Consider the following 26432-nt stretch of genomic DNA (forward strand, 5'->3'; position numbering starts at 1 on the left):
CGCTTTTCTCTACCCGAAGGAGTCCCAAAGCGGCTTACAGTCACCTTCCCATTCCTGTCCCCACAACAGACACCCTGTGAGGTGGGTGAGGCTGAGAGAGCCCTGATATCACTGCTCGGTCAGAACAGTTTTATCAGTGCTGTGGCAAGCCCAAGGTCACTGAGCTGGCTGCATGTGGGGAAGTGGCTACACCAAGCTGGCTCACCAAGAATACCCCCCACTGGATTTCAGCATCTGGAAATTGGATCCAGAATTAATCAGAACCACCTCAACACCCTGTATGATTTTATTCACTTATAAAATTTTTGTACTCCATGGGATTCAGGGCAAGCCTGCATTGCACTGTGTTTGGAGTAAAATAATGCAAGTGGACTTGAAGCTCTCTTGTTTCCCCCTCCTCCCCCCAAGCAGCCCAGACCTGGGGGACTTGTGTCCGTTGTCTTCTTCCTCCTCTCTGTGAAGTTGAATGTCTACTATCAAGCCACAACCATTTTATGGTGACCTCAACAAGGGGCTTTCATGGCATATGACAAACAGAGGTTGCCTTCCTCTGTAGAGTCTTCCTTCATGGTCTCCCATCCAAGTACTGACCTTGCTTAGCTGCCAAGATCAGGCTGTACCTTTTTGCCTTCTCTTTAAACTTCTACTGTAGCTAGCAATAAATCTCAACGAGACTTGGGCAGAGAAAGGTGTTTCCTGATACCTGCAAGGGGACCGTCTACATGCAAAGCTTGTGTTCTTATAGTTGGACCAAAGTGGGTTTTTTGAAAGTGTGGGCAATGACACGAGTGCTAATGTAAATACTATCAATGTGGGTAAATTCAATTATTTATTACTCCCACAGACCCCAGTATAAACTGTAATTTGAAACTCCCTTTCATTTGTGAGAGATACAACGCATCACTTTTGGAAAGACATGATCCAGATTATAAACCGCCTAAAAAAAAGTGCCCTGGTGACTGGCAAGTTTTTCAGAATAAGGTAAAAAAGAAAACGTAATCCATTGAGACTATTACTTTTTTGCGTTTCAAAACTGTATTTGAAAATTTGCTTGTGAAGTCATTGTTGATAAGAAGCAACTAGGCAAAACATGCTGTAGAACAGTGGTCCCCAACCCGCGGGCCGCGGCTCCCCCCCCGCCCCCCCCCGCAGTAAAAAACTTCCCAGGCCGCAAGCTTGCGGCCCCGGAAGCTTCTTACTGCGGGAGGGGGGAGAGGGAATCAGGGCCGTGCCCGCGCATTGTGCATGCCAGCCAGGCCGCACATGCACACATGCGCCATGTGAGGCCAAAATCAGGCATGCGCGGCACTTGCGCCCAGCCGGCATGCGCAATGCACGGGCGCCTCAAAAAGGTTGGGGACCACTGCTGTAGAACATAGTTCAAGTCCAGAGACACCTTGAGGACCAACAACGTTTTAATATACGCTTTCATGTGCATGCATATTTCTTCTGAAGAAGTGTGCATATATACAAAAACTTATAGACCTTGAATAAAACTTCAAGGTGCCACTGGACTCAAACTGCTGCTAGAGACCAACACAACTACCCACCTGAAAATATGCTGTGACAGTTATGGTGAAGGAAGGGTGCACTGGCATCCCTGTGATGGAGCAGAGGATGGGAAAGATGCTGTTTAAATCATTTACCATTTAGAGGGGGAATGTGCTGACTTTTTACACCTCTGGATTCATTCATTCATTTATTCATTCATTCATTCCTCACCTCTCCCCGGAGGCCCGAGGCGAGTTACAGACATATAAAACCCCAATAAAAACATACTATAAAACATATCATACATAAATCCCCAGACAATAGAACAAGATGTGGTGAAAAGTCAGTTCATATCTACTCTACCCCTTGGTAACCCACTCTAGGGGGAGGCAGGACAGAGGGTGCCAGATGGAGTACACTACTGCTGCTGTCAGGGGGGCCAGATCTTCCATGCAGCCTCACCCCATGACCTGGCGGAAGAGCTCCATTTTGCAGGCCCTGCGGAATGCTGAGAGCTCCCGCAAGGATTGAAAGCTTTATGTTCTGGCAGGCTTGAACCCTAGGACACTGGAGGATGTTTGCAGGTGTGTCCTGAGGTGGGGCACCATGAAACCCACAAACACCTGATGCCAAAGATTGTAAGCCAGTAACTTCTCACTTGTTTATTTTGCTAGTACCTGTCTTTTAGTTACTTTGAGTTTGTGCCTTGATGAAATGCAGTTGTTTAACTAAGGAGCCGCATACTTCCTTATAGCCTTGCATTCAGCTATGTGAATGAAGCACGTCCTTTTAGTGATGACCTCGGGTAAAACAAAGAGAGGGAGTGGGCATATTTTACCTGGAGGTTGTGGCATGCTACCAGAAAGGGTCATTTAGCAACTTTCTGCCCCAGCTTCCTGACTGGACTGTGAACTGGAGGAAGTCTGGAGAGAAAGTATGCTTCCATTTACGGCTGGTAGCATGGTCATACCACAGTCATTAAGTCAATTTGATGAGTGTTGCCAGAAGTGCAGTGAATTGCAACTGTTAGATTTTGGCACAGTATTTTTCTTTAATTTATGTGCTATGAACTGTGAATCATGTTAAGCATCTAAGTTAGTAGTACATTCAAAAAATACCATCATGACAGTGTCTTTCAAAAAACAAAAATCTTTTTCAGTGCTTTCAAACCATAACCCCTCAGTATGTCACATTTAAAGAAGCAAAAGAACGATGTGAAAGTCTTGGAGGGTTTCTTCCTTCAATTCAAAGCCAAGCTGAACAAGGTAGGAGGAAAAGTTTCATATTCCATCCTAAAAACCTAGGTATGCATTGGGTATTTTAAATATTGTCAGAGAGATGCAGACACCGGCATTCTTAAAGCTTCCTTAGAACTACCACAGACCCTGAAGAATAGGGTATGCTGCCATGAGAACGGGATCAAGCACATCTTTGTGAACCCAATGACTTGATTACTCTTGACATGAAGTAAATATTCATCTAAGAACTGGTTCACATATCTTTAACGCTTAGCTGTATAAGTCTTTGCGCAGAGCCCTCCTGGGCAGAGCTAGTCCAGCCTCTGCTTCCGGTCCCTGGAACACTACAGCCCAATCAGGACGCACACAGCAAAGTTGTGTGGGTCCTGACTGGGCCGGCCTTGCTCACACCCGCCCCCAACAGACCAGCTCAGGAGCACTCTGGTGCGCTCACCGCCATTCAGAGCCTGACTGCTCCCAGGGCTGGTGCAGTCTTTCTCAGGCTCAGCAACCCTTCCTGGGGCGAAGGGGAGTGCTAGCTGGGACCCTCCTCCCACCCACACCCCAGGCAGGCTCACCAAGGCTGGGAAATGCCATGGTGTACCTTCTGGGGGTCGGGGGAAGGGAGGAGGCAAGTCCCAGCCAAGGCTCCCAATCACCCCTAGGCGGGTTTGCCAAGCCCAAGAAAGGCTGCAAGTTGAGCTAGCAGAAGGTAAGCTGGGACTGTAGGCAAGTAGAAGACTAGCTGCACTGTCCTGAGCAGCTTGCCGGCTGGGCCACTGTACTCCCAGGCCTCCCACTTTCCAGAGAGCATGAGAAGGCCAGTCGGCTACGCTCTACTGTGAGCGTAGTGGTGATCCTAGTGATCCAGCTCCCATGATTGGTCTCCTGTGCTTACAGGCCTCCTGCTTGCCAGGGAGCAAGAGGAAGACAACCAGCTTCAGTGCCATGTTGTGTTGCCACGTTCTGTGGTAGCCCTCCTGCCTGCCTCCCCTTTCAAAGCTCATTTTTAAAATGGGCTTTGTTACTAGTATACCTATAATCCAGTGGTTCTCGACCGGGGGTTGGGACTCCTTTGGGGGTCGAACAACCCTTTTACAGGGGTTGCGGCAGGGCAAGCAGCTTGGCTGAGGGGGCGCCTCCACTGTTGCCACTCCTCCTGCAGGCAGAAAAGAGCGAGATCAGCATGGTGGGACAAGAGGCAGAACTGAACTGAGAAAATAATTTATATACAATCATGAACAATGGCTCTTCATGCCATTGGTCAGTTTCAGTTTAATTTCTGTGAAAGAGCACTTGCACAATTTTATGGTTGGGGGTCACCACAATATGAGGAACTTTATTAAAGGGTCCCGGCCTTAGGAAGGTTGAGAACCACTGCTATAATCACTTGGCTTTTAATCGTGAAAATCTGAAGATAAATGTTACCACTCGATGCAGCCAAGCAGAAGATGATTTACTGTTCTTCATTTTATCACACAGTCCAGTTTTATGATCATTACTACCTCCACAAAACCCTATGACGTGGGTGATTTGTAATTTCCATTTTAAAGAGCCAAGACTAACAGAATGTTAGTTACCCAATTAATCCTTGCCTCAGTTGGCATTTGGCCCAATCTCCTTTTGTACCTGAGACGGATTGAATTCTGGAGAAGTTGGTTTGAAATGCCCCACTTAGCCAAGTACCAATTTCACGGTCCTGGGGAAGTCCTGGGTCTACATCCTCCATAAAAATACCAAAATGAGAAAAACTAACACAAAAGATTGTTCATGAGGCAAATGAGAAAAACGTTTTGAAGTATTTGTCCATCTCTAAATCAAACAAACAAACCTACCATTCTTAGGAGAACATAACTAGGGATCACAGTGATACAGTATGGAGACATGGTAGTGTGTGAGTTGAGGAAGAAGACAGATTGTGAGTTGAGGAAGAAGTACCAAGAAATAAGTATTTGGAAATAAGTATTTCCAGTTTTACCAACGGAGAAATTGGAAAACTTTTGGAGCATCAAGGAGGAAGATTCCTTTGGATTATTTTCTCTTTTGGGAAATATATGAACTGCTTTTTAGGACAAAGTTATCCACCTGTGTAGTATGAAGGAAAGTAGGTTTCATTTTCTCCCCCTCCAAATAGTCTTTCTCTCTCCCTGGTTTCCAAAATTTCCAGAAAGTTTCAAACATTTCAGAAAAGAGAAACAGAGAACAACTTAGACCGTTTATGCACTGGGAAATTCACTGCCCCAACTCCCATGCAGGAGCACAAATCGGGGACAGATGAGGTGCACGGGGCCAAATGCTCCCCCATGTGGGTGCAGGAAGAGGTGGGGCAACCTGCCACGACTAAAACTCCAGCCTGCAGCCTGGCATGAAGTCTCCAGTGCATAAATGGACTTAGTCTTGCAAGTTAGCTAAGTATGGCCTTGAAAGGTTGAATCCTGCTTCAGTATCTGTTATTGGGAAAGGAATGTGTCATAGTGCCAAAATTGATCATCACAAGAAATTGGAGACAGGACTTGGGGATTTTCTAAACCAGGATGTTTGCTTTGATTATGGCTGTCAGCAGCAGAGGAGGAAGAGACCCTGCATGAACCTAAGGGGTTGAGACCAATACGTTGGCTTGGATCCTGCTAGAATTTCTATAGGTATAAGAGGAGGGCGATATTCTCTGATTCCTCTCTCTGCCGGCATTGTGCCTCCTCCTTGTACTTGCAAAAATCCTAGACAGGACCCAAGACACTCAGTGCAGCCTCTGTCTGCCTAATACTAATGTGCAGATCTGTTCTACTCAACAGATTTCATAACATCCTTGCTTCCCGGTTTACCAAAAGACATTTGGATTGGTTTGCAGTTTGTGGTGAAGGCACAGTCAAGCAAGTGGGCAGATGACAGTGAATTACGGTACAGCAATTTCCACCCATTGATCCGGGGAAGGGTGAGGAAGATTTTAATCGATGTAAGTTGTTGGGATTCTGTTTTTTCATTATAATTTCAGTAAAATACCTGCTTACATTCTTTGGTGTGACCCCCTGCCTTGTAGGATGGCCTGCCTAAGGTAGTCAGGTTCTGCCATGCTGCATCCTATCCTATACAAAACAGAATTGTTCAGAAGGACATTTTTAATGGCAATAGTTTTCTGTTATAATGAAAGGGTTCAGGAAGTTGCTTTTATAAAGGGAATCAGACTGTGAGCTATACCATTGTATATAGTGTGTATTATCTGTTTATATTACCTTGCTCTGACTGCTTTGTTTTATATTCACATATCATTTTAATTATTATTATTATTATTTATTTGTAGCCTGCCCTTCCCCAGTGGCTCACGGCAGGTAACAATATATATATATAAACAATGAAATACACAACACAATCATTATCATCCTAGCATTGCAATCATAAATTAGTTATCACAATTAAAATAATTCTAAAGCTGCCTCATCTCCTTTATTGAGGGCAGTGATGTAAACATTTCATAGAATCATAGAGTTGGAAGGGACCTCCTGGGTCATCTAGTCCAACCCTCTGCATTATGCAGGACACTCACAATTCTATCGCTCATCCAATGTAACCTGCCACCCCCTTGAGCCTTCACAGAATCAGCCTCTCCGTCAGATGGCTATCCAGCCTCTAAAAATTTCCAAAGATGGAGAACCCACCACTTTCCAACGAATCCTGTTCCACTGAGAAACCGCTCTGTCAGGAACTTCCAGATGTTTAGGCGAAATTTCTTATGAATTAATTTCATCCCATTAGTTCTGGTCCATCTCTTTGGGGCAAGAGAGAATAACTCTGCTCCATCCTATATATGGTAGCCTTTCAAATACTTGAAGATGGTTATCAGATCCTCAGATAGGCCAACGGCTCAAAGGTATTGGGGAATGTTAGTCAGTATTTGACTAACATTTCCCGATTCCTTTGAGCCGGTGGCCTATTGATATTATTAAAACACTAATATAAGGAAATACTATAGGATTTTTCCACACTGACTAATTTTCACTATTGTTACAACAATCTTATATTGGAGGTCTCAACCACTGAAGAAAATATATTGAAAATGGAAATGATCTAGAAACCGTTATGGTTGATTCTTTATATATATAAAAACTGCATTGAAATTGAATATATATATTCTTAGAACAGGAATATTGCCTTGGATAGGTTCCTTGTTTTTCTGTTGATAATGCCGGCAGTATTCTGCTCATTTTATGTAATGAATGCAATATTGCTTCACCATATGGTTGTGGAATAAGTTGGGATTGTCGACAAAGAGTACTATATTCCCCTCCAGGTATTTAATGAAGATGTGACCAACCAATGTGGTGTTTTGTTGAACAACCCCGACTCATTGTACATTGGGGCCTGGAATTTGACTTCTTGTGCAGATACCCAAGCTTTGGTTATATGCCAGAGGAAGAAAGGTGAGCATTCCTAATTGAATGTCCTGTGTAAGGATGAAATAGAAATCTGCAGTGAGTTGGGAACAAGGCTCACAGTCCCTTCATGGTGTGTATGCAGTACATACTTAGTATGATCAAACAGGATATGAGGACAGAAAATCCACATATTTTCCATTGTTTTTTAAACTGGAGATAGCCGCTCCAGGGCAGGGAAGCAGAAGGATGATTATAGTTGTAAGGCAGGGTTAAACCTTTGCCCTGTGTAGCTTGAGAGAGCCAGTTTGGTGTAGTGGTTAGGAGTGCGGACTTCTAATCAGGTAAGCCAGGTTCGATTCTGCACTCCCCTACATGCAGCCAGCTGAGTGACCTTGGGGTCGCCACGGCACTGATAAAGCTTTTCTGACTGAGCAGTGATATCAGGGCTCTCTCAGCCTCACCCACCTCACAGGGTGTCTGTTGTGGTGATAGGAAAGGGAAGGCGACTGTAAGCCGCTTTGAGATTCCTTCGGGAGAGAAAAGCAGCATATAATAACCAATTCTTCTTCTTCCTGGGCTTGTTTGTCTTGTGGAGGAGAGCATCTAGGAGCCTGTACAGCACTTATATAATTCATCGTCAATCTTCTGTACAGGAACACATGGGAGGGAGTATGCATGAGTAGGCCTATTTTGCACCCCCACATTCAGTTATGCAACCCTGGATGTGTTCACAACACACAGATTAAGAAGCTTTGGTTAGGGTACAGACGGTATTGCAGACAAAGTCTAGTTGGATAGGGTCTACAATTAAAAGATGTTATAGTGAGGCGGGGAAAGAGCGTCCCATTGGAGGTTAGGGCACATGCCACAAGGGCAATGATGTCATCCATGGCTTTTCTGGTTGTTCCGTTGTTGGGGAGCAGCAGCATGGCCTCAGCAGAAACATTTGTTTGCCACAACACATTGGACATTCAAACCAGATGAGAAGCGCAAGTAAGGAAAACAATGTTACACTCTCTAAGCAACACTGTTTTCTCCAACAGGGCACATAGATCCATTTTGTTTGAGCTTATTAAGTATGCTGTGGGAGAAACAAAAGGGCCCTAGAACCAATCCAAATGAGGAAAGAAGGAAATGCTCAAAACCAAGACTTATAGAACACCAAACCGTGGCTTGGGTCCAGCCAACTCTTCTGTGGAGAAAAGGGGCTTTGAATACCTTTTTTTAAAAAAGGCTATCCTGGGGGTTTGTGGGACCATGAGCAAAATCCATGTGAGCTGTAATAAGGAGGCAAATTGGATGAGATGGAGTAAAAAAAAGTGATGGGATTTAACTGTATAGTTTGGCATTTAAGTAAACCAGCTCTGAATTTTTTGCTAAGTATTTGCCAAAGTAAATTTAATACGCATTGAATTCCTTCACGCTCCCAGAAAATAAAATGTACTTAGTACTGCTATGAAATGCTGTAATATGTAAAATACCACAGAAAATGGTGTGACAAGTGGTGCCATTTTCTTGTTCACATATTTGGTTTTCTTATTAGATGCCGTGCCTGCCGAGAACCAAACAGAAGAAATGTCTAATATCACTGTGAGCTACTTAAACGTCTCATATATCATAATTCTGAAGAACCTTACCTGGTATGATGCCCTACAGGAGTGCCAGCTGAACAATATGCAGCTGGTTAGCATCACTGAACAATATCAGCAGGCTTTTCTTGCTGCTAAAGCTGCCCAGCATAATTATCAGCTGTGGATTGGACTGTCCAGCAAAGATGTAAGGTTTATCTCTTCTTTTCAACCCATATAATCTAAATGCTAAAGGAAACATTGGGTAGTACCCAGTGATTCATTTGTGCAGCCATCACACTTTTCCCTCTCTCCCACATTTCTTGTCTTTGGGAGCTGAAATACCCGGGTAGAATCATAGCCATACAGGTCAAAGGGACGAATTGAAGAGTGGAAAGAGGGTGCAATCAGCTTTCTAGCCTCATCCACTCTAGCACTCCACTAAATGAATCTAGACCCCTTTTCACTCCTCAATACAGCCTGCAGACCAAAGTGGCTATTCCTCCATTTAGAACCCATGACTCTGGGGTTAACTTTTCTGGACTCAGGACAGCTGGAAGGAAAGAAAAACAAGGAAAATTCATCTTCTAGCAGATTGTTGGACCCAGCCTAGTAGGAAAATCTTTTACATTTAAGATTTTTTAAATGCCACCATACTGCTGCTCCTGCCATTCTCTGTTTTTAAAATGTACGATGCTGCTAATAATAAACATGTTGCTCTTTTAGATAAGCTAATGGCTGCAACCCAGAGAAAGTTAATTCGGTCCTATTTAAATCAGCACGTAACAATCTCAAGAGACTCTTAATTGCAGATGGAAAGCTTGCATAGCCATACATTAGGAAAAACTCATGCAGGGCTTATAACCAGATACCTGGTACACAACTGTGTGGAAAAACAGTGTTGGGACCCAGTGGATCACTGTGACAGTGGCAGCAACTGCAGAGTTTACCTTTTAGACATATATCATTATATGACTGGCTCCCACAAGCATAGATCTGTTACCTTATACCCACAAGAGTAAAAACAACTTTCCAAGAGCAATTATGAACAATATAATTTAATAGAAGATACTCAGTTTACTTGCCTCTCTCCCTTCAAGAGGCTCATACTAGGTTGGATGCAGCTAATATTTGTTTTTGGTCTCACTGCACCCTCCGTCCTGCAGAGCTTTTATCTGTGCAGCCCTCATGACCTCCAACATAGCGTTCTTAGAGATCAGAAGAGACTCCCTCTTCTTTTTTCATGAGTGGAAAGCTGGTTAGAGCCAACCTGTGGTGATTTTACTTTCATAGTAGCCCTGCAAGGTAGAATAGGCTACGGGCATAAACAGATGTAACATCATAATCTCACATTTCTGTACATTGTACATGCAGCAATTATCCTAATTTGGGCTTTGTGAGGGAATAGAGTCAGCATTTAACCTTCTGAATCCCTCCCCACCTTGGTTTTTTCTCCTTGAAAGTTAGGCTTCTCATTTCCATCAGCAGTATAAGGGAAAAGACAGTTGTTTTTAAAAGACATGTCTTTATTTCTTTTGAAATCATAATGACTGATAGCTGTGTTAGAAAAAACACAGCAAGTACTGAAAGGTTACTTCCTCTCTCCCCTTTTAGCGTAACCCAGATCTGAATTTGTCACTTATCCACATGATTTATCTTTCGCTGGTTGTCATCATGTTTGTTTATGCTCTAATCAATGGAGATTGGCCAAGGGCCACTCTACAAACTTCATACCTGAGCAGGGATTTGAACTTAGGCATCCTGTGTTCAGAACCAATGCCATTCACAGCATCATTGTAAGGTCTCCATAAACACCTGTAATGTGTCCCTGTAGCAGACTTTGATTGATCTTTGTTGCAATCTACAGGTGAAATATCTGGGTTGGTGTAAGGTTCACTGTCCATATGTACAAAATAGTTTTGGAGTAATGTGTTGTTTTATGGTGCTATTGGTTTGTCTTTATGGTTTTGCCACTAGGATGGAATTCACTATCAGTGGGCAGATGGAAAACATGTTAGTTTAAGTAACTGGTCTGAAGAAGAAGATGAAGATGTAGATGACTGTGTGTATTTGGACAGTGATGGATTCTGGAAAACTACTGAATGTGACGCAGAAAAACCAGGAGCTGTTTGCTATTCACCAGGAAGTAGGGATCGTCCAATTTTTAATTTACATTATTTTAATCAAGTTTAATTTGCATTTTCATCTGTCAAGAGCAGGGAGTGGCAGCATATAAGCCCAATAATTAATTAGTTAGTTACAGACAACAGAAAGTACTTTGAGAGATCATATAGAAAAACTGTGAATAAATTATTTCATTATGTTCAACTAGATATAGAATATGTGGGTTTTACATGTATTTAAAATGTCCATACACAGCTTCCAATGGACTACTGAGAACAAGTTCAGGCTTAGTTCTGGTTCTGCAAATCGTGGTTCGCAACTCCCCCTTCTCCCGGAATTCTCTGAAATGAATTCTGATTTACCTTATCTGGTCAGCATCAACCAGAGTTTGAAGTTGCATGTGCACATCAAATCATGGTTACACTAATGGTTCTCTCAGAAAACACTTGCAAGCCACAGCTATGTATCGTTTCATGTATCGTTGACTAGTTTTAATGTAAACCACCCTGAGCCTTCGGGGAGGGCGGTATATAAATCTAAATGAATGAATGAATGAATGAAGAAACCGGGTTTGTTACCCATAGCCAGTGTCAATGCCTACATTGTTAAAGCGATATCATAGTTAGAAACTGAAGTGAAATTCTCTCTGCCCTAACAATAATTGATGAATCTCCTCCTATTCAAAAAGTCCAGGCAATGTTCGTCCTTTAAAAGAAACAAAACAGTTGTTGCTCTGGACTAAGCACACCTTCAATTTAGCGCTTCAGTCTGCCCTGCCAAGGAAGAAACCTGCCATCCTAAGCCCCTCTCCCCACACCATTGAAGTTGAACATTGAAATTAATGAGATGATTGTCAGTTACCTCTAATTGATCTATAAAGATTGGGGTCACCCCCCCCCACCCCTTTCTCCTACTTTCCTGCATTCCAGAGACTTCTATCCCTGCTAGAACCTGTAAAGGGTAGAAGGTAATAGAAGTGTCAAAACTGCACACATTTTCTGGGTTTTGACATAGCATGTATTTTTTATGACTAAGCGTCTTTCAGATGGTAGTCGGCAGCAGTGGGAACACAGGGGATTTAGGAATGTAACTTAGTAACCGGGTCAAAAGATAGTCTTCATCCACCATCCAGGTTCCAGAAGAGGAGAAGGAAGGTAGGAAATGTCCAATATGAAAAAAGAGGGACAAAGAAATCATAGAATAATAGAGTTGGAAGGGACCTCATGGGTCATCTAGTCCAACCCCCTGTACTATGCAGGATACTCACAAACCTATCGCTCATCCACTGTAACCTGCCACCCCCTTGAGCCTTCACAGAATCAGCCTCTCCGTCAGATGGCTATCCAGCCTCTGTTTAAAAATTTCCAAAGATGGAGAACCCACCACCTCCCAAGGAAGCTCTAAGTGTCAGGAATTTCTTCTGGATGTTTAGATGGAATTTCTTTTGAATTAATTTCATCCCATTTGTTCTGGTCTGTCCCTCTGGGGCAAGAGAGAACAAATGGCACTGAGTGGCCTTGTTCAGATACATTCAAGGGTCATCTAGCAGTAGAGTGGGACTTTCCTGCTTCCCTTCTCACATTCTACAGCTCATTGAGCCAGGACCCCAAGGAACGGGGGGAGGGGATTTACAGTGAGGGAAAGAAATTTAGTGGAAATTGCCAATTTAGCCCAGATCCAACCCTTTCTGTGCACCTAACTGTTCACTTCAAACAAGAATTAAAGAGGTTGGAGTGCTCTTAGCAATCCAAAAAGCATTACCATATTTTTATGGGCATCAGATGTAGCACGTCTGTCAGGAAATAGTAGTAGTGTGTCATCCATGGTGTCATAATGAAAGCTAGACAGAAAACCCTGCAGAAGTGCAAAGCGGTCCTCTAGTTCAGTCGGCAAACATTTTTTAGTTCAAAAATTGATTCACAAGGCACATTTGAAAGCTTCTTTTCAATTTAAATTTGCATTCCTATTTGCATTAACCAAACCAGCTGAATTTCCACCGGCTGGCAAAGATCACATACCGCCTAAGACGGCACTAGGAACCTCACTGACATCAGTGGTAAAAATCCGGTCAGTATATATCCATCAGTGTGCATCCTACACAAACCTATTCTGTTTGACAGATGCCTGAGCTGCTAAAAAGGGCCTTAGAGATATGTTGTTGTTTTTCAGCCAACGCAAAGGAAACAGAAGTAAATAGCTCTATTAAATGTCCACACAAGGTTAAAAATACGCCATGGATACCATTTCAAAACAGTTGTTACGCATTCATAATAACAAAGGATAGATGGAAGGAAATGAAATCGAACGAAATCCACCATTTGTGCAAGACAATGAGTAAGTAATTTCTATTTACATTCTTCCCTCTGTATTTCTGTAGGTCGTATGATATTTCAAATTGCTTTTAGACTTGAGGATAGATGCAGATCTGCTTATAGACAAATGTTCTCAAATACAGGCTCTGTACAGAATATTGGAGGTAGCAAGCAGCCAGTTCTACTAGCCAAGCCTTCTCCTCTTCTCTCCTTGAGACATAGTCATGGGTGTTACTGCACCTGTTTCATTGAGCACCTTGGTCACACAGCCCCTGTTTTTCCACACAGTTGTGTACCACATACCTTGACTGAAAGCCCTGCAGTTTTTTTTTTCTAATATATGACTAAGCCATTTATTGTAAGAGAGCTGTAGCACTTCGATTGTTTTTTAGTTTAGTTTTCTCAGGCTTTGTTTGCACTCCTTGTACAGGCTCAGTTCAGACAGTACACAAAGCCATGATTTCATTAAACTAACTATAGTATATGTGATTAATCTAAAGTTGATTTATTAACTTTGCATAATTTTAACTGCAGTTTCATAGGATGTATGAATGCAGACATATGGACTCAAGTTCTAGTTTGTTCCCCAGTGAAACACTCGTGACCTACAGGGAGAAAGCAGTATCCAGTGTTGGGGAGGCAGCCAAAAAGCATCTGATCACTGCTGACAGTCTGCCCCTCTTGTATGGACAACAAACTTCTTTCCCATTTGAGCATCATGGCTTCTTACTACCTTCTAGCCTTTATATTGCTAGTCACGCATGCAGCTTTCTCTTGGTTGCTGCTCTTGCAATCCTGCTTTTGGATCAGTTCAGGACTCATAGCAATCCATAATCTATTTTAACTACGCTTAGACCGTTTCCACACTGGGAACTTCGCTACCCTGGCTCCCGTGTGGGAGCACAAACCCAGGGTGGACTAGGTGCCCCAGGCCATATGCTTCCCCATGCAGGAGCAGGAAGAGGCAGGGCAACCTGCCCGGGCTCAAACTCTAGCCTGCAGCCCAGCACAAAACCTCCAATGTGGAAACGGTAGTTAGTGAGCCGGCATGCCTCAACAACTATTGGGTTTCATTGCCTTCTAGCTTCTACTGGTAGGTATATAGAGCCCCTCACCCCTCTGTCTCCCAGTGGCAATGCTCTCGTAGGATTAAATTAGATGAGACCTCATCCCCTGCAGTTTTGGGGCCCCATGGCAATTTTAAATGAAAAAAGAAATCTGAAATGGTGACACATCTCCTTGGTGGACTCACAGCCACAATATCTCCTAGTTTGGTTCTTAGTTATCTCTCTGCACTTCCCTGGTAGTTTTGTTTTGGTTGATAGATGGGCAATCCTACAGCCACAGAAGTAAGAAAGCGAATGGCATTCTGATATTTTTTGTTTCTTTTCTCAAATTCATAATCACTTAACAAAGCAAGCAAAGGATCAAGACAGTTAACTTTATAAAGTGTCAATAAGTTCACTGTAAATTATTCAATTATGACTTCTTTAAAATTCCTCCCCTTAGATGTCAATGCCTCTGTCTTGAGTATCAAGAATGAAAAAGAGAATATTTTTGTTGCTGAGCAGCTTCAGACATTCAGTGGCCTTGCTCACTGGGTATGGTTGGGTCTATTTTATGATGAGAATGGTAAGTTTTAAGTTATTTGTATATCTGTTGTTATGTCCATGTCTGACTTAAACATATAGAGACTAAATTGCAATAAAAGTATTTCTAGCTAGCTTCCGTTTGCAGAGAGAAATGATTGTATTTGGTTTAGCGAAAATAAATATGCATATAATAAATGGCTTTTTACAACAGTTAGCAGAAATAGAGGCTATGCTGAAGTGCTCTGGAAAATTTCCTTTTCTTCAAGGCTGTCTAAATTGTAGCAGAAATAGTTCTTACAAGAATGAAAAGAAGATGTTGGTTTTTATAGCCTGCTTTTCACTGCCTAAAGGAGTCTCGAAGCGGCTTACAATCACCTTCCCTTCCTCTCCCCATAACAGACACCCTGTGTGGGAAGTGGGGCTGAAAGAGATCTGAGAGGACTGCTCTGTGAGAACTGTACTATAAGGCTGTGATGATTAACCCAAGGTCACCCAGCTGGCTGCATGTGGAGGAGTGGGGAATTAAACCTGGCTCGCCATATTAGATGCCGCTGCTCTTAACCATTATACCACACTGACTTTTTGACATCCTAAAGGAGTTTTCACAGAATACAGTTTTTTCACCAAAAAGTTTAAATTTAAAACTGTTCAACCTTCCAAATTTTGTTTTGCTGCAGAATGATTTAGTTGCTATTTCTTAAGCTAAGTATGTAATACAAAGGCGCTATGTGCAATTCTAGCAGAACTTCTATAATAGTAACAGGCGCTGAGAATTTCACTTTGATATAGCTAGAATGCTTCCTGCTGTGAAATTTGCTGTAGTTTACCCATTACACAGAAACACAGTCTTAAGGGCACATCGGTTAAACCAGTGGTCCCCAACCTGCGGGCCGCGGCCCGGCAGCGGGCCGCAAAGGCCATGGCACCGGGCCGCGGCTCCCTCCCCCCGCCCCCCCCGCAGTAAAAAACTTCCCAGGCCGCAAACTTGCGGCCCGGGAAGCTACTTACTGCGGGAGGGCGGGGAGAGGCAATCAGGGCCGGGCCGCGCCCGCGCGGCCCGCGGGTGCGGCCCGATCCACGGGTGCGGCCCGCGGGCGCGGCCGGGTGCGGCTCGCGGGCGCGGCCGGGTGCGGCTCGCGGGCGCGGCCCGCGGGCGCGGCCGGGCGTGGCTCGCGGGCGCGGCCCGATCCGCGGATGCGGCCCGCGGGCGCGACCGGGCGCGGCCCGCGGGTGCGGCCGGGCGCGGCTCGCGGGCGCGGCTCGCGGGCGCGGCCTAAAGCGTGGGCGTGGCCCGCGCGGCCGCGGGCCCTGCGGCCGCGGCCCGATGCCCTGCCGGTCCCCAGCCTAAAAAAGGTTGGGGACCACTGGGTTAAACAATGTTCTGTTTACTCAGGGTTTTCATGAAATGAACTGAATGAATCATGCTATTCTATATCGTATTGAGTTTCACCTGGTTGCTGTGTTTTGAGGGTTTTATTTCATTTGTTTGTGTTTTGTTTTACAATTACATTATTTTAAATGAGGAACTGGACTCCATTTGGGGGTCCATGGTCGAAAAGCTAGTTTGAATAAATAAATGTAATGGTGAACCTTGGGTCGCTGCTTTATGAATGAGTCTGGGATATCCTCCCGCTTACATGAAATGCTCTGCCTGATGACATCAGGGCCCTGCGGGATTTAAAAGAGCTGTTTAGTCAGACCTATGGTTGAGTTAATATTTAGATGATCCTGGCCTCTCTGTCTGAAAATCCACCCGCAGACAATATCTTAAGGATTCCATATGCCTCCCCCGGCAGATATGTATAAGAAGAGGTTTTCTACTTGGACTAGCTGAATTTTAAATCTGTATTTTCCATAGATACACTTCTAAAGTGGTATGATGAATCTTTCCTGTCTTTCAATAAATGGAGAGAAGGGAGACCTTATATAAAGAGTAATAATTTTGTTGCCGGCGTTAACTTGGATGGCTTATGGGATATTTACAATTACACTGACAAGTGGATTCCCATGCGATTTCATCACTACAGTGTTCTTGTCTGTAAAATGGAAATGGGTAAGTGGTGTATGAATTTTGGATTGCATTTCAGAATGCCTACTGACATGCCATGAGGCCAGCTGTAACCATTCCCTCAAGTGGTGGATTTTTGAGGGCAGTAACCCACCCGCCCATCCATGCTAGCCTCCCAGCCACCCATCTCTTCTGTTTCCTTCATCTCCCAGGGGCTATAGAAGCTAGTCCTCTTTGGTCCCTCTTTCCTGGCCCTCAAAAACAGAGTGACAAGCCACACACGTTCTATCGGGTTTTTCTCTTATAAGAGCTTGGCCCTTATTTTGACTAACAGCACAACAAAAATAGGAGCCAATTGTAAGAAGGAGGGGATTTTTTGGAGGTTTGGGAGAGACCAGAGATGTGGAGAATTAGCTGTCCCATTTCCAAGGGATGCTCTACCTGATGAGATCAGGGCCCTCCTTCTTACAGGGATTTTAATCAGTTCCACAAGGCCTGTAAAATAGAGCAGTTCCACCAGGCCTACAATTAAAGCCTAGAAATGACAAATGATTTCTCTAAGAACTTATATGGCCCCCATCTATCTAGCTCCCATAAAGAGGAGGTAGTCTGGAGGTTGAATAAGTGGGATTGATTTGAAGTTTTAGAGTTTTAAAACCTATTTTATAATTGTTCAATATTTTTCTATAAGCTGCCCTGAGCCTCAAGGGAATGGTGTATAAATGTAAAACTAATAAATAAGGTCCAAGGTAGAAGTAAAACTGGCCTCAGGCAGCAAAACATATTGAGCGAGCACAGGGGCGACGTAACATTTGTCATACTTTTCATATTGAAATAGGGCCCAAAGAGAACAAATCTCCGCAACCTAAGAAGCAACTATATAAAAACAATATATACTGGATTCTTCAAAAGAAGCTCAGTTGGTACGACGCATGGAAAGAGTGCAAGCAAAATGGAAGCGATTTAGCTAGCATACACAGTGAATCGCAACAGTTGTTTCTAGAAGACGTGGTAAAGCACGATGGATTTCCCCTGTGGCTTGGTTTATCCAGTCATGATGTAAGTTTGGCCTGTGCTAATAGAAGGGGGGTGGGAAATTTGCTATAAGTGAGGGCTAACCTACATGTTACATTTTGGGGCAAACTGGGCTGAGCTTCCTGGGACTTGACAAAGCAGTTGCAGAGAAAAGCATTTTTACAGTCCACAGATAATTAAGAATTCTCAGTTAAAACCAAAAATGGAATAACAAACCTCAAATCCTACCCCTGTCCTCCCCATTAAAAGATCCTTGCCATTTAAACCCCCTCAAAAACCCTGTCAGACGCTTAGTGTGCTAAACGTAAGCTAGTAAGTCCAGGTGCCCAGAGCAAATGCTTGTTAGTATCTCCTGATATGTCTCAGCTCTTAAGTTGCCAGCTGTTAAAATTAGCCATCTCCAGAAGGCCATCTTAATTTAATTAGTTCGATACATATAAAGATAAAAGATACCTAAATAGGACCTAAATAACGGAAATGAAACACAGGGTTTGGGAGCGAGATGAGCAAATGCTACTAGCCTGATGCCATCTTGCCAGCTTACCTACCCCCGGCCCTGACAAATAGGCAGGTTTGGCAGTGCCTCCTGAATATCTCCAGGGAGGGGGCCTCCCTCACCTCTTCAGGGAGCCCATTCTACAGAGATGGAACCACAGTGGAAAACCAGAAGCCAAGTTCTGCTTATAATTGTGGTGTCAGGTATCCTGCCTTCCGTCCTGGTGTTTTCCAGAGCCTAAATGACCCCAACAGGGATTTATTTGCATAATAACTTTTGAAGCTATAAATGGAATATTCTGAGCACATGCAGCTTCAAAATTAGGTGAATGATTTCCAGCTTGTGGCCTTTTTGCCATGGAAAAACACCATTCTCCTCCACTTGCACTCCAGTTCTGAACAGAATTGAGCCCCTGAAGACTTTTAACATTGACTGTTTCCAACAGCTGCTCTATAGCTGCAGAGAAAGCGTGTATGATCCAGGGAAGGGAACCTCAACCCAGTTTGCCAATGTAACTTGTAGATTAGTCCTGAAGTAGAAATCAACTCAGTTTTGGTTAGGATTCTCCCACACACACACACTTTTTTTTTTTTTACCCTTCTATTTCATTCTCACATCACTTAGTGTGGTCGTCAAGGGATTGCGCTTGGTGTTGATGCATGTTTACTTGGAAGTCTCTCCATGATAAGTGGAATTTAAGAACAGAGTCCAGGACTGCAGCCTGGATCAATATCCCCTCACTATCACACCTGCAACTTCAGCCTGTCTAAAATGGGAAGGAGGATGGAACATGCAAATGAGAAGAGCTAAAGTCTGCCCTTTCACACAGCTTGCTCTGCTACATTTTGGTGCTTAAGCCCTGGAGGCAGGAAAAGGATTGAGACCTCTGAACATCTCTTGCCTTCAAAACCCTACAGGTCCCCATAAATCAGCTGTGACTTGACACCAATAACAAAAAAGCACCCTTTACCCAGCCTGGCTCTGCTACTGGATCACAGCCAGGCTGGGAAGAAAATGTAGGAAGGATTGGCAACATATTAGCTCCCCTCAAGCATGTTCTTTATTTAAGCATAACCTGCCACTTCTGTTTTGCGTCCCAATTGAGGATATCTGCCTTTTTCCCTACCAGTGCTCAGGGGGAGGTGGCCTATGTAGAAAATGTTCCAGTAATACCTTTATAGAATGACATAATGAGAGATTTTGGATTCATCATCCTCGCTGTATTTAGTCTTCCTGACCCTAATCAATCAGTCATTTTGGATTATTAAATCCAAAACTATATAATAAACTATATTCAATAGTGAAGAGCCTCTTGTGGCACAGGGTGGTAAGGCAGCCAACATGCTGTCTGAAGCTCTGCCCATGAGGCTGGGAGTTTGATCCCAGCAGCCGGCTCAAGGTTGACTCAGCCTTCCATCCTTCCGAGGTCGGTAAAATGAGTACCCAGCTTGCTGGGGGGTAAACAGTAATGACTGGGGAAGGGAATGGCAAACCACCCTGTATTGAGTCTGCCAAGAAAACGTTAGAGGGCGTCACCCCAAGGGTCAGACATGATTCGGTGCTTGAACAGGGGATACCTTTACCTTTACCTTTTTATTAAATAGTGAAGTCTGTTTAGATTGGGTCTTAATGCATTATCCCTACACTGCTGTCTACTTTGTGCCCATCTGTTAAAGTGACTATGACTGTAACAAGCCCTATATATTGACAAACTTCAGTGTTGGCAATCCCAATTCAACAATACTAGCCATGCTGCCCATTTATCCTAGTGCTTCTTAAAAGAAAGAGTAATACCAACCCTCATTCAGACTGAATTTTACTACCTCTTTTCCAGATGAATGAGTCTGATTTTGAATGGTCTGATGGAAGCTCATTTGATTACAAACCCTGGGAATATGAGTCCTCACAGACTCCTGGAAACTGTGTTTTTTTGAACATTAATGGGTTTTGGAGTCATAAGAAGTGCACAGATATTCTTGATGGAGCTATTTGCTACTTCCCATTAGAAAGTAAGTTTGCATTCAATACTGGTTTTGTATCATGAACCACAATGTCACTTGAAACATTCTTTTCCTCTTTGTGTGTCAGAAGGGTTGCTTGGTTACTTGTAGACGGATTGGCACTTCCATGCATGCTGAACAATGCAGTTTCAATCCATTTCAGCAGCTATTTGCAAGGAGATTTTCCAGTTTCCAGCTGCAAAGTGCATTGAAAGTGTGTCATTTTGTGTGTGTGACCCACCAGTGATTTTCAGAATCAGGAAGACGGATTTCCAGGGATATGGGTTCTGTGTGGAAGCTCCATTGAGAGGAGAGGCAGGAAGGACGATTCCATCTTGTCTCCCTCCTCATTGGTGCTGGAAAGTACTGTCAGGTCAAGGCCAAGGCATGGCAACTTTGTAGGGTTTTCAAGGCAAGAGATGTTTATACTTCTTGCCTCTGCATAGCAACCCTGCACTTCCTTGCTAGTCTCTCATCCAAGTACTAATCAGAGCTGAACTTACTTCGCTTCCGAGATCTGACAAGATTGAGCTAGCCTGGACCATCCAGGGCAAGTCCTCCCTTCTCATTGCAACCCACCAATTCATGCAGCTTCTTTTCCACTCAGGTCCAACAACCTTGAAAATTACCTTTTCTGGAGTCAGAAATGGCTGCTGGGAAGGAGGGGGGAGGGGAAAAGATCTCTGATAGATTTTTAGATTCAACCCAGGATTTATACATTTCTTGTAGGCAGTTGCACTAGAATGCAGCTTTCTATTATTGTGTGGCCTGCTACTTGCCAGGGTTTTTTTTTAGTACAAGGATGATGATGATGATGATGATTATTATTATTATTATTATTATTATTATTATTATTATTATTATTATTATTTTGATTTATTTCCCACCACTCCCAAATGGCTCGTGGCAGGTTACAGTGTCTTAAAACCCCATTAAAACTCGGCATTAACAGACTTTAAAATGTCACAGCATGGCGGCACAATAATAAGATCCCCTTCCTACCCCCTTCCTAAAAAAAGAGGGGGTGGAGGAGAAGGAGGTCAACGATGTTCAAGAAGAAGCCCGGGGGAGAGCAGTCGATGTACCACAGCAGCCCCAGACTCAACCATAGACCTGGTAGAAGAGCTCCGTCTTGCAGGCCCTGCGGAACGTTGAAAGGGCCTGCAGGGCCCGCTGCTCTCCCGGGAGCTCATTCCACCTGGTGGGGGCCAGGACCGAAAAGGCCCTGGCCCTGGTCGAGGCTAGGCGTGCTTCCCTAGGGCCGGGAACGACCAGAAGATTCTCACTCGCAGAGCACAGAGCCCTGCAGGGGGCTTAGGGCGCTAGGCGGTCCCTCAGGTATGTGGGTCCCAGCCTGCGTAAAGCTTTAAAGGTTAGAACCAGAACCTTGAACCGGATCCGGACAGCAATTGGTAACCAGTGCAGCTGCCTCAGCACAGGCTGGATGTGGGCCCTCCAAGGTGTGCCGGTGAGGACCCTAGCAGCTGCATTTTGTACTAGCTGGAGTTTCCGGATCAGAGACAAGGGTAGGCCCGCGTAGAGCGAGTTACAGAAATCTAATCTGGAGGTGACCGTTGCATGGATCACAGTGGCAGGTGTTCGGGGGACAGGTAGGGCGCTAGTAGCAGAGCTTGGCGAAGATGGAAAAATGCCTGGCCGGCTACTTTCCTGACCTGCGCCTCCATAGTCAAGGAGGCATCAATGGTCACACCTAAGTTTCTGGCCTGGGACGCGATGGTAATATGCGCCCTTGCCAGGGTGGGTAAATGCGCTTCCTGTTCCCGCCCCCTACTTCCCAGCCACAGGACCTCCGTCTTGGAGGGGTTGAGTTTCAGGATCATACATCATGAGTTCAGCCATCAGTACCAATAAGTTGAACAGAGTGCCTTGTGCTCACTCACTTAGATGGCTGTGCACTTCATTGTTTTCACTAGTTTATCTCAAGAGCCAAGCTCAGTTTAAAGGCCAATAGGGACATATTGCTATGTCCTGTTGAGTTAGGGACTGTTGTTAATCCAGTACATATTTTCCCCATACAGCAGGAGTGGAAGATATTCTTATATCCTTATGTTATGTTCTTATGAATATTTGAGTGCTCTACACAGCCACGTCTTTCCCTTTGTGTGGTGGGGAGTTAGATGGGGATGGAGATAAGCACTAGCATTGATGGCTGCAGAAATTCCTACACAACTCTGTGTATGTAAGTGCTTCCAACTGAGATAAAGAACGCATCAGGATTTCCTATGACGTGGTCATATGATGTCTCAGAGGACTGAACTGTAGTTCATCACAGGGTTTTTTTTTTAATATGTTTTAAACCTTGAACAATAAGCTTTAATCAGTTAACAGGTCTCATGTATGGCAGTGGTGAAAATAATAGTGTTTGTATTTCATGCAGAAAGCCCATCAAAGCAAATTGAAGATTTCACAACTTGTCCAAAAACTACTAGTGGATCATCACAGTGGATACAATATAATGATTACTGTTATGCATTCAATGTAGAATTTTACAATTTTTCAATATACACTGCTGAAGAGGCTGAAAAAGTCTGCCAGAAGCTTGGTATGTTTCATTTCTGTTACTGTATTTGTTAAGGAACATCCAGGGCCTTTTTGCACGCCTTCAAAATAGCACAATGGTTGCTAATTGAAAACGCTACTGATTTGCAATAACGCACGACGTCGTTGACAATCTGCAACACTCCTGAAACCGATCCGCAAAAAGCGCTTCATTGTAGCGCTTTCAGGGGAATCCCAAAAAGTGGATTCACCCTCCGGAAAGCGATACACTCTTGCAACCAATCTGCAACACTAGCGATAAAGACCTGTGCGTTAACATTGTTGCGGTTTCTTCAAAGTCCCTCCTCCTGAGCCTGTCCTCCAAACTTCCGGCGAACTGTTCGCCATTTTTTTTTTCTCGGACCGAGCGGGGATAAACGCACCAGCGAGCCTCTTTCTGTTTAGAGGCTTCCCCGGCTTCAGTCCCTCCCCTTTAGTCACTAAGCACAAACCACAGAAAAGCACGTTTGCAGAAGTATTTTCCCTTTATTTTTTAAACATTCATTCAGCCGAAAATCGGGCCGTGAGGGGGGGGGGGGTTTACACTCGGAGGAAGCGTGGCAACGATCAAACGATCAAACGACAGCTCAAACACACCAGGCAGCTGTATGGGTCTCTCCGTTGCAACGAATCTACACAGATTCGTTGCTATGGGTCTGTTTTTTTTTTTTTAAACCTTTCTTAAAGGGAAAGGGGCTGTTTGGGAGCATGCTAACGGCTGCCCATTGGCTGCTTGACGGCCAGGGGTGGGACGAGCTTGGCAATAGCGCTTCCTTTCTAGCGATTTCTGCCGAGACCGGAAGCCTGTGGGAAACGCTACAAACCGCAACTGGATTCCACTACAAAGGCAGGTATGCATAACGACGAATTCCACTACTTTAAATGGCGATTTTTCATTCAGTGACCAATTTGCAACAAAGATCCCGGTGCGTAAAGCCCCCCAGAGTTTTCTTTAGAATGATCACTGGTACTCACTGTGAAAGCTTATTCTCTTTGGGCTGTCGGACTCCATCCCTGATGGGTGGTTCTCGCTTCTGTTGCTAGGATGGCAGGACCAAAAAAACCTCTTCCTGTCTCCTTGCTAGAACCACCTATTTTCCTCAGTTTTGAAACTTCCGTAGCTCAGGAGTAAACCTCTACAGCAACCTAACAAATCACTTTTTTTTTTAAAGGAAGAAAGAGCATCAAAAAACAGAAAAAGGAACCCACACTAAAGACTATAACCAAAGATATTTTCCCCCTTCCTCACATTTAATTTCAATTCAGACAAACACCCAAAACTTGCTATTAAGGTGCATATAAGAAAAGCAGACGACACCCAGTGTGGGCCAGATGGAGTCCTAGAGCCCAAGGAGAAGGACCTTTCACAGTGAATACCAATGGTTGTTCTCCCCTGGCTCTAGGACTCCATCCCTGATGGGACATAAAAAAGCAGTCAGTCAGTCCCCGGTGTGACAGTTGTCTGCATCCACTACATGCAATAAACCACTTGTTCCAAAGGCAGCATCTGCTGAACTGTAATCATTCAGCTTATAATGCTAAATAAAAGTCAAGATAGACAACCAGGTGGCCGCCTTACAAATTTGTTCAACCTATCCAGACATTAGTAGCTGCCCCATGGACAGAACGTGTAGTAATTCCCTCCAGCAAAGTCCTACCAACTCCTACCAACTGCTTTGTAAGCTTCTGAAATACAAACTCTTAAACATTTCCCTATTGCTACTGAAGACATCTGTCCTCCCCTTATTAGGAGAGGAGACAGAAACACATAAGGAGTCCATCTTTCTAAATGGCTCTGTTCTGATAAGAAAGACCTTTAATGGCATGTGCACGTCTCATTTATGCCATTACACCTCCTTGGGAAGGTAAGGTGCCAGGCAAAATGAGGGAAGGTTAATTTCCTGACAACTATGGAATGGAGAACTCACTTTAGGATGAAAGGTGGGATCTGTATGAAGGACCATTTTATCCTTGTGAAACACACAAAGATCCTTTCATACCGATAAGGCCGCTAACTCCGAAATTCTTCGGGCCCAAGTAATTGCCACTAAGAAAATTACTTGCATCCTCAAAAAAGGACAATTAAATATCCTGAATAGGCTCAAAAGGACTTTTCAACAATGCAGACAAAATAACACTTAGGCTCCAAGTAGGGAACCTATGAACCTGAGGGGGAGAAATAACCATGGCCAGCTCCACGACTTGCCTGCGCAGAGTTGGCAGTTTCAAACCTTTATCTAAACCTTCTTGTAAAAATTCCAAAATATATCTGATCCCTGGACTCAGGGGATTGACTTGCCTATTTCTACACGATGAAGCAAAGACCTTCCATGATGAATTGTATATACGTATTGTGGAAGCTTTTCTAGAAGCCAACATCATCTTGGTGACCAGTTCACTCAAACCTTTGTTCAGTAACGCTGCCCATTCACTCGCTGAACAGTCAAATGTAACCGACCTGGATCGGGGTGCCAGATAGGTCCTTGATTTAACAGATCTGGTTCCACTTGCAAGGAGAGACGATTCCCCATTGCTAACCTTAGGAATAACGTGAACCATGGCCTTTATGGAACCACCAAGGCCTTTATGGAACCATGGCCAATATGGAACCACCAAGATGACCTATGCTCTTTGCTGGCGAATTTTCCTCAACACTTTGGGATGTATGGGAAAGAGAGGAAATGTGTATAAGAGGTGTTTCATCCACTGCACAGATAGCACATTGATCTGTTCCGCCCTTGGATAGTGAAACCTGGAAAAGAACTTGGGCAGACAAGCATTTTTGAGCGTCGCAAACAGATCTACTAAAGGATGGCCGAATTGGCTGCATATCAGATAGAACACTTTCTGACTTTACAGCCCCTGACTGGGCGCTGTCCACCAGGCCTGTTGATCCGCACCCCACTGCCTCTGTGGCCTGCAAGTCCGACTCGGATGTATAGTCATTCCTCAACAAATTAGTTGCTATAAGGAACACTACTGGACTCATTAAGCAATCACAACCCAACAAGCTCAAGCTGTCAAGGTTTTTTTTCCCCACTCTCTAAGAAAGAGAAAAGGAGAAAATGGGGGTGGGGGGAGAGACTCGGCTATTAGATAAAATTTAGGAATAGAAATAGAAGTAGAATTAGATTTTTAGTAAAAAAATAGGTGGAGAGCAACTGCACTCCCTGAGATGCAGGAGAAAAACTGAGGAAGATGGGCGGTTCTAGCAAGGAGACAGGAAGAAGAAGAAGTTTTTTGGTCCTGCCTCCCTAGCAACAGCAGCGAGAACCACCCATCAGGGATGGAGTCCTAGAGCCAGGGGAGAATGTTTGCTTCAGTGTAGCCTTTTGATTCTGAACTGTCTCTTATGATAAAATGCTCTTTGATGATAACCATAAGGATGTGTGATTAGAGAGTAATAAAAAACCAAACCAAATACACCCTTAGTCATTAATATACAGAGTTTTGCTTCCAAAATTAACAGTCTTAGAATTAATGATTTTCTCTGGTTATTTATTTATTATACTTGTATTATTGCTCCCAAGAAATGGCTCGCGGCAATTCACATAAAGCATCATATATATAACACACATTAAAAACTTACAATATACAATATTCCCACAATAACAATAAAACCACCTTAAAATTGTATCC

General features: G+C 43.9%; 1 protein-coding gene across 1 annotated transcript in view; it reads left to right on the plus strand.

Annotated features, from left to right (window-relative positions):
* The window catches only part of LY75 (lymphocyte antigen 75), a 94499-nt gene that overhangs the window by 57205 nt on the left and 10862 nt on the right, over positions 1–26432 (plus strand). The window contains exons 21-32 of the mRNA XM_077319958.1: positions 845–981; positions 2651–2756; positions 5522–5682; positions 7015–7144; positions 8643–8875; positions 10645–10813; positions 12961–13125; positions 14613–14735; positions 16554–16748; positions 17542–17762; positions 20069–20243; positions 22633–22797. Of these exons, the coding sequence (XP_077176073.1) occupies positions 845–981; positions 2651–2756; positions 5522–5682; positions 7015–7144; positions 8643–8875; positions 10645–10813; positions 12961–13125; positions 14613–14735; positions 16554–16748; positions 17542–17762; positions 20069–20243; positions 22633–22797 (1980 nt within the window). The remainder of the gene's footprint in view (positions 1–844; positions 982–2650; positions 2757–5521; positions 5683–7014; positions 7145–8642; positions 8876–10644; positions 10814–12960; positions 13126–14612; positions 14736–16553; positions 16749–17541; positions 17763–20068; positions 20244–22632; positions 22798–26432) is intronic.

This window comes from Paroedura picta, chromosome 2 (genome assembly GCF_049243985.1).
Source record: "Paroedura picta isolate Pp20150507F chromosome 2, Ppicta_v3.0, whole genome shotgun sequence".
Taxonomy (NCBI): Eukaryota; Metazoa; Chordata; class Lepidosauria; order Squamata; family Gekkonidae; genus Paroedura; species Paroedura picta.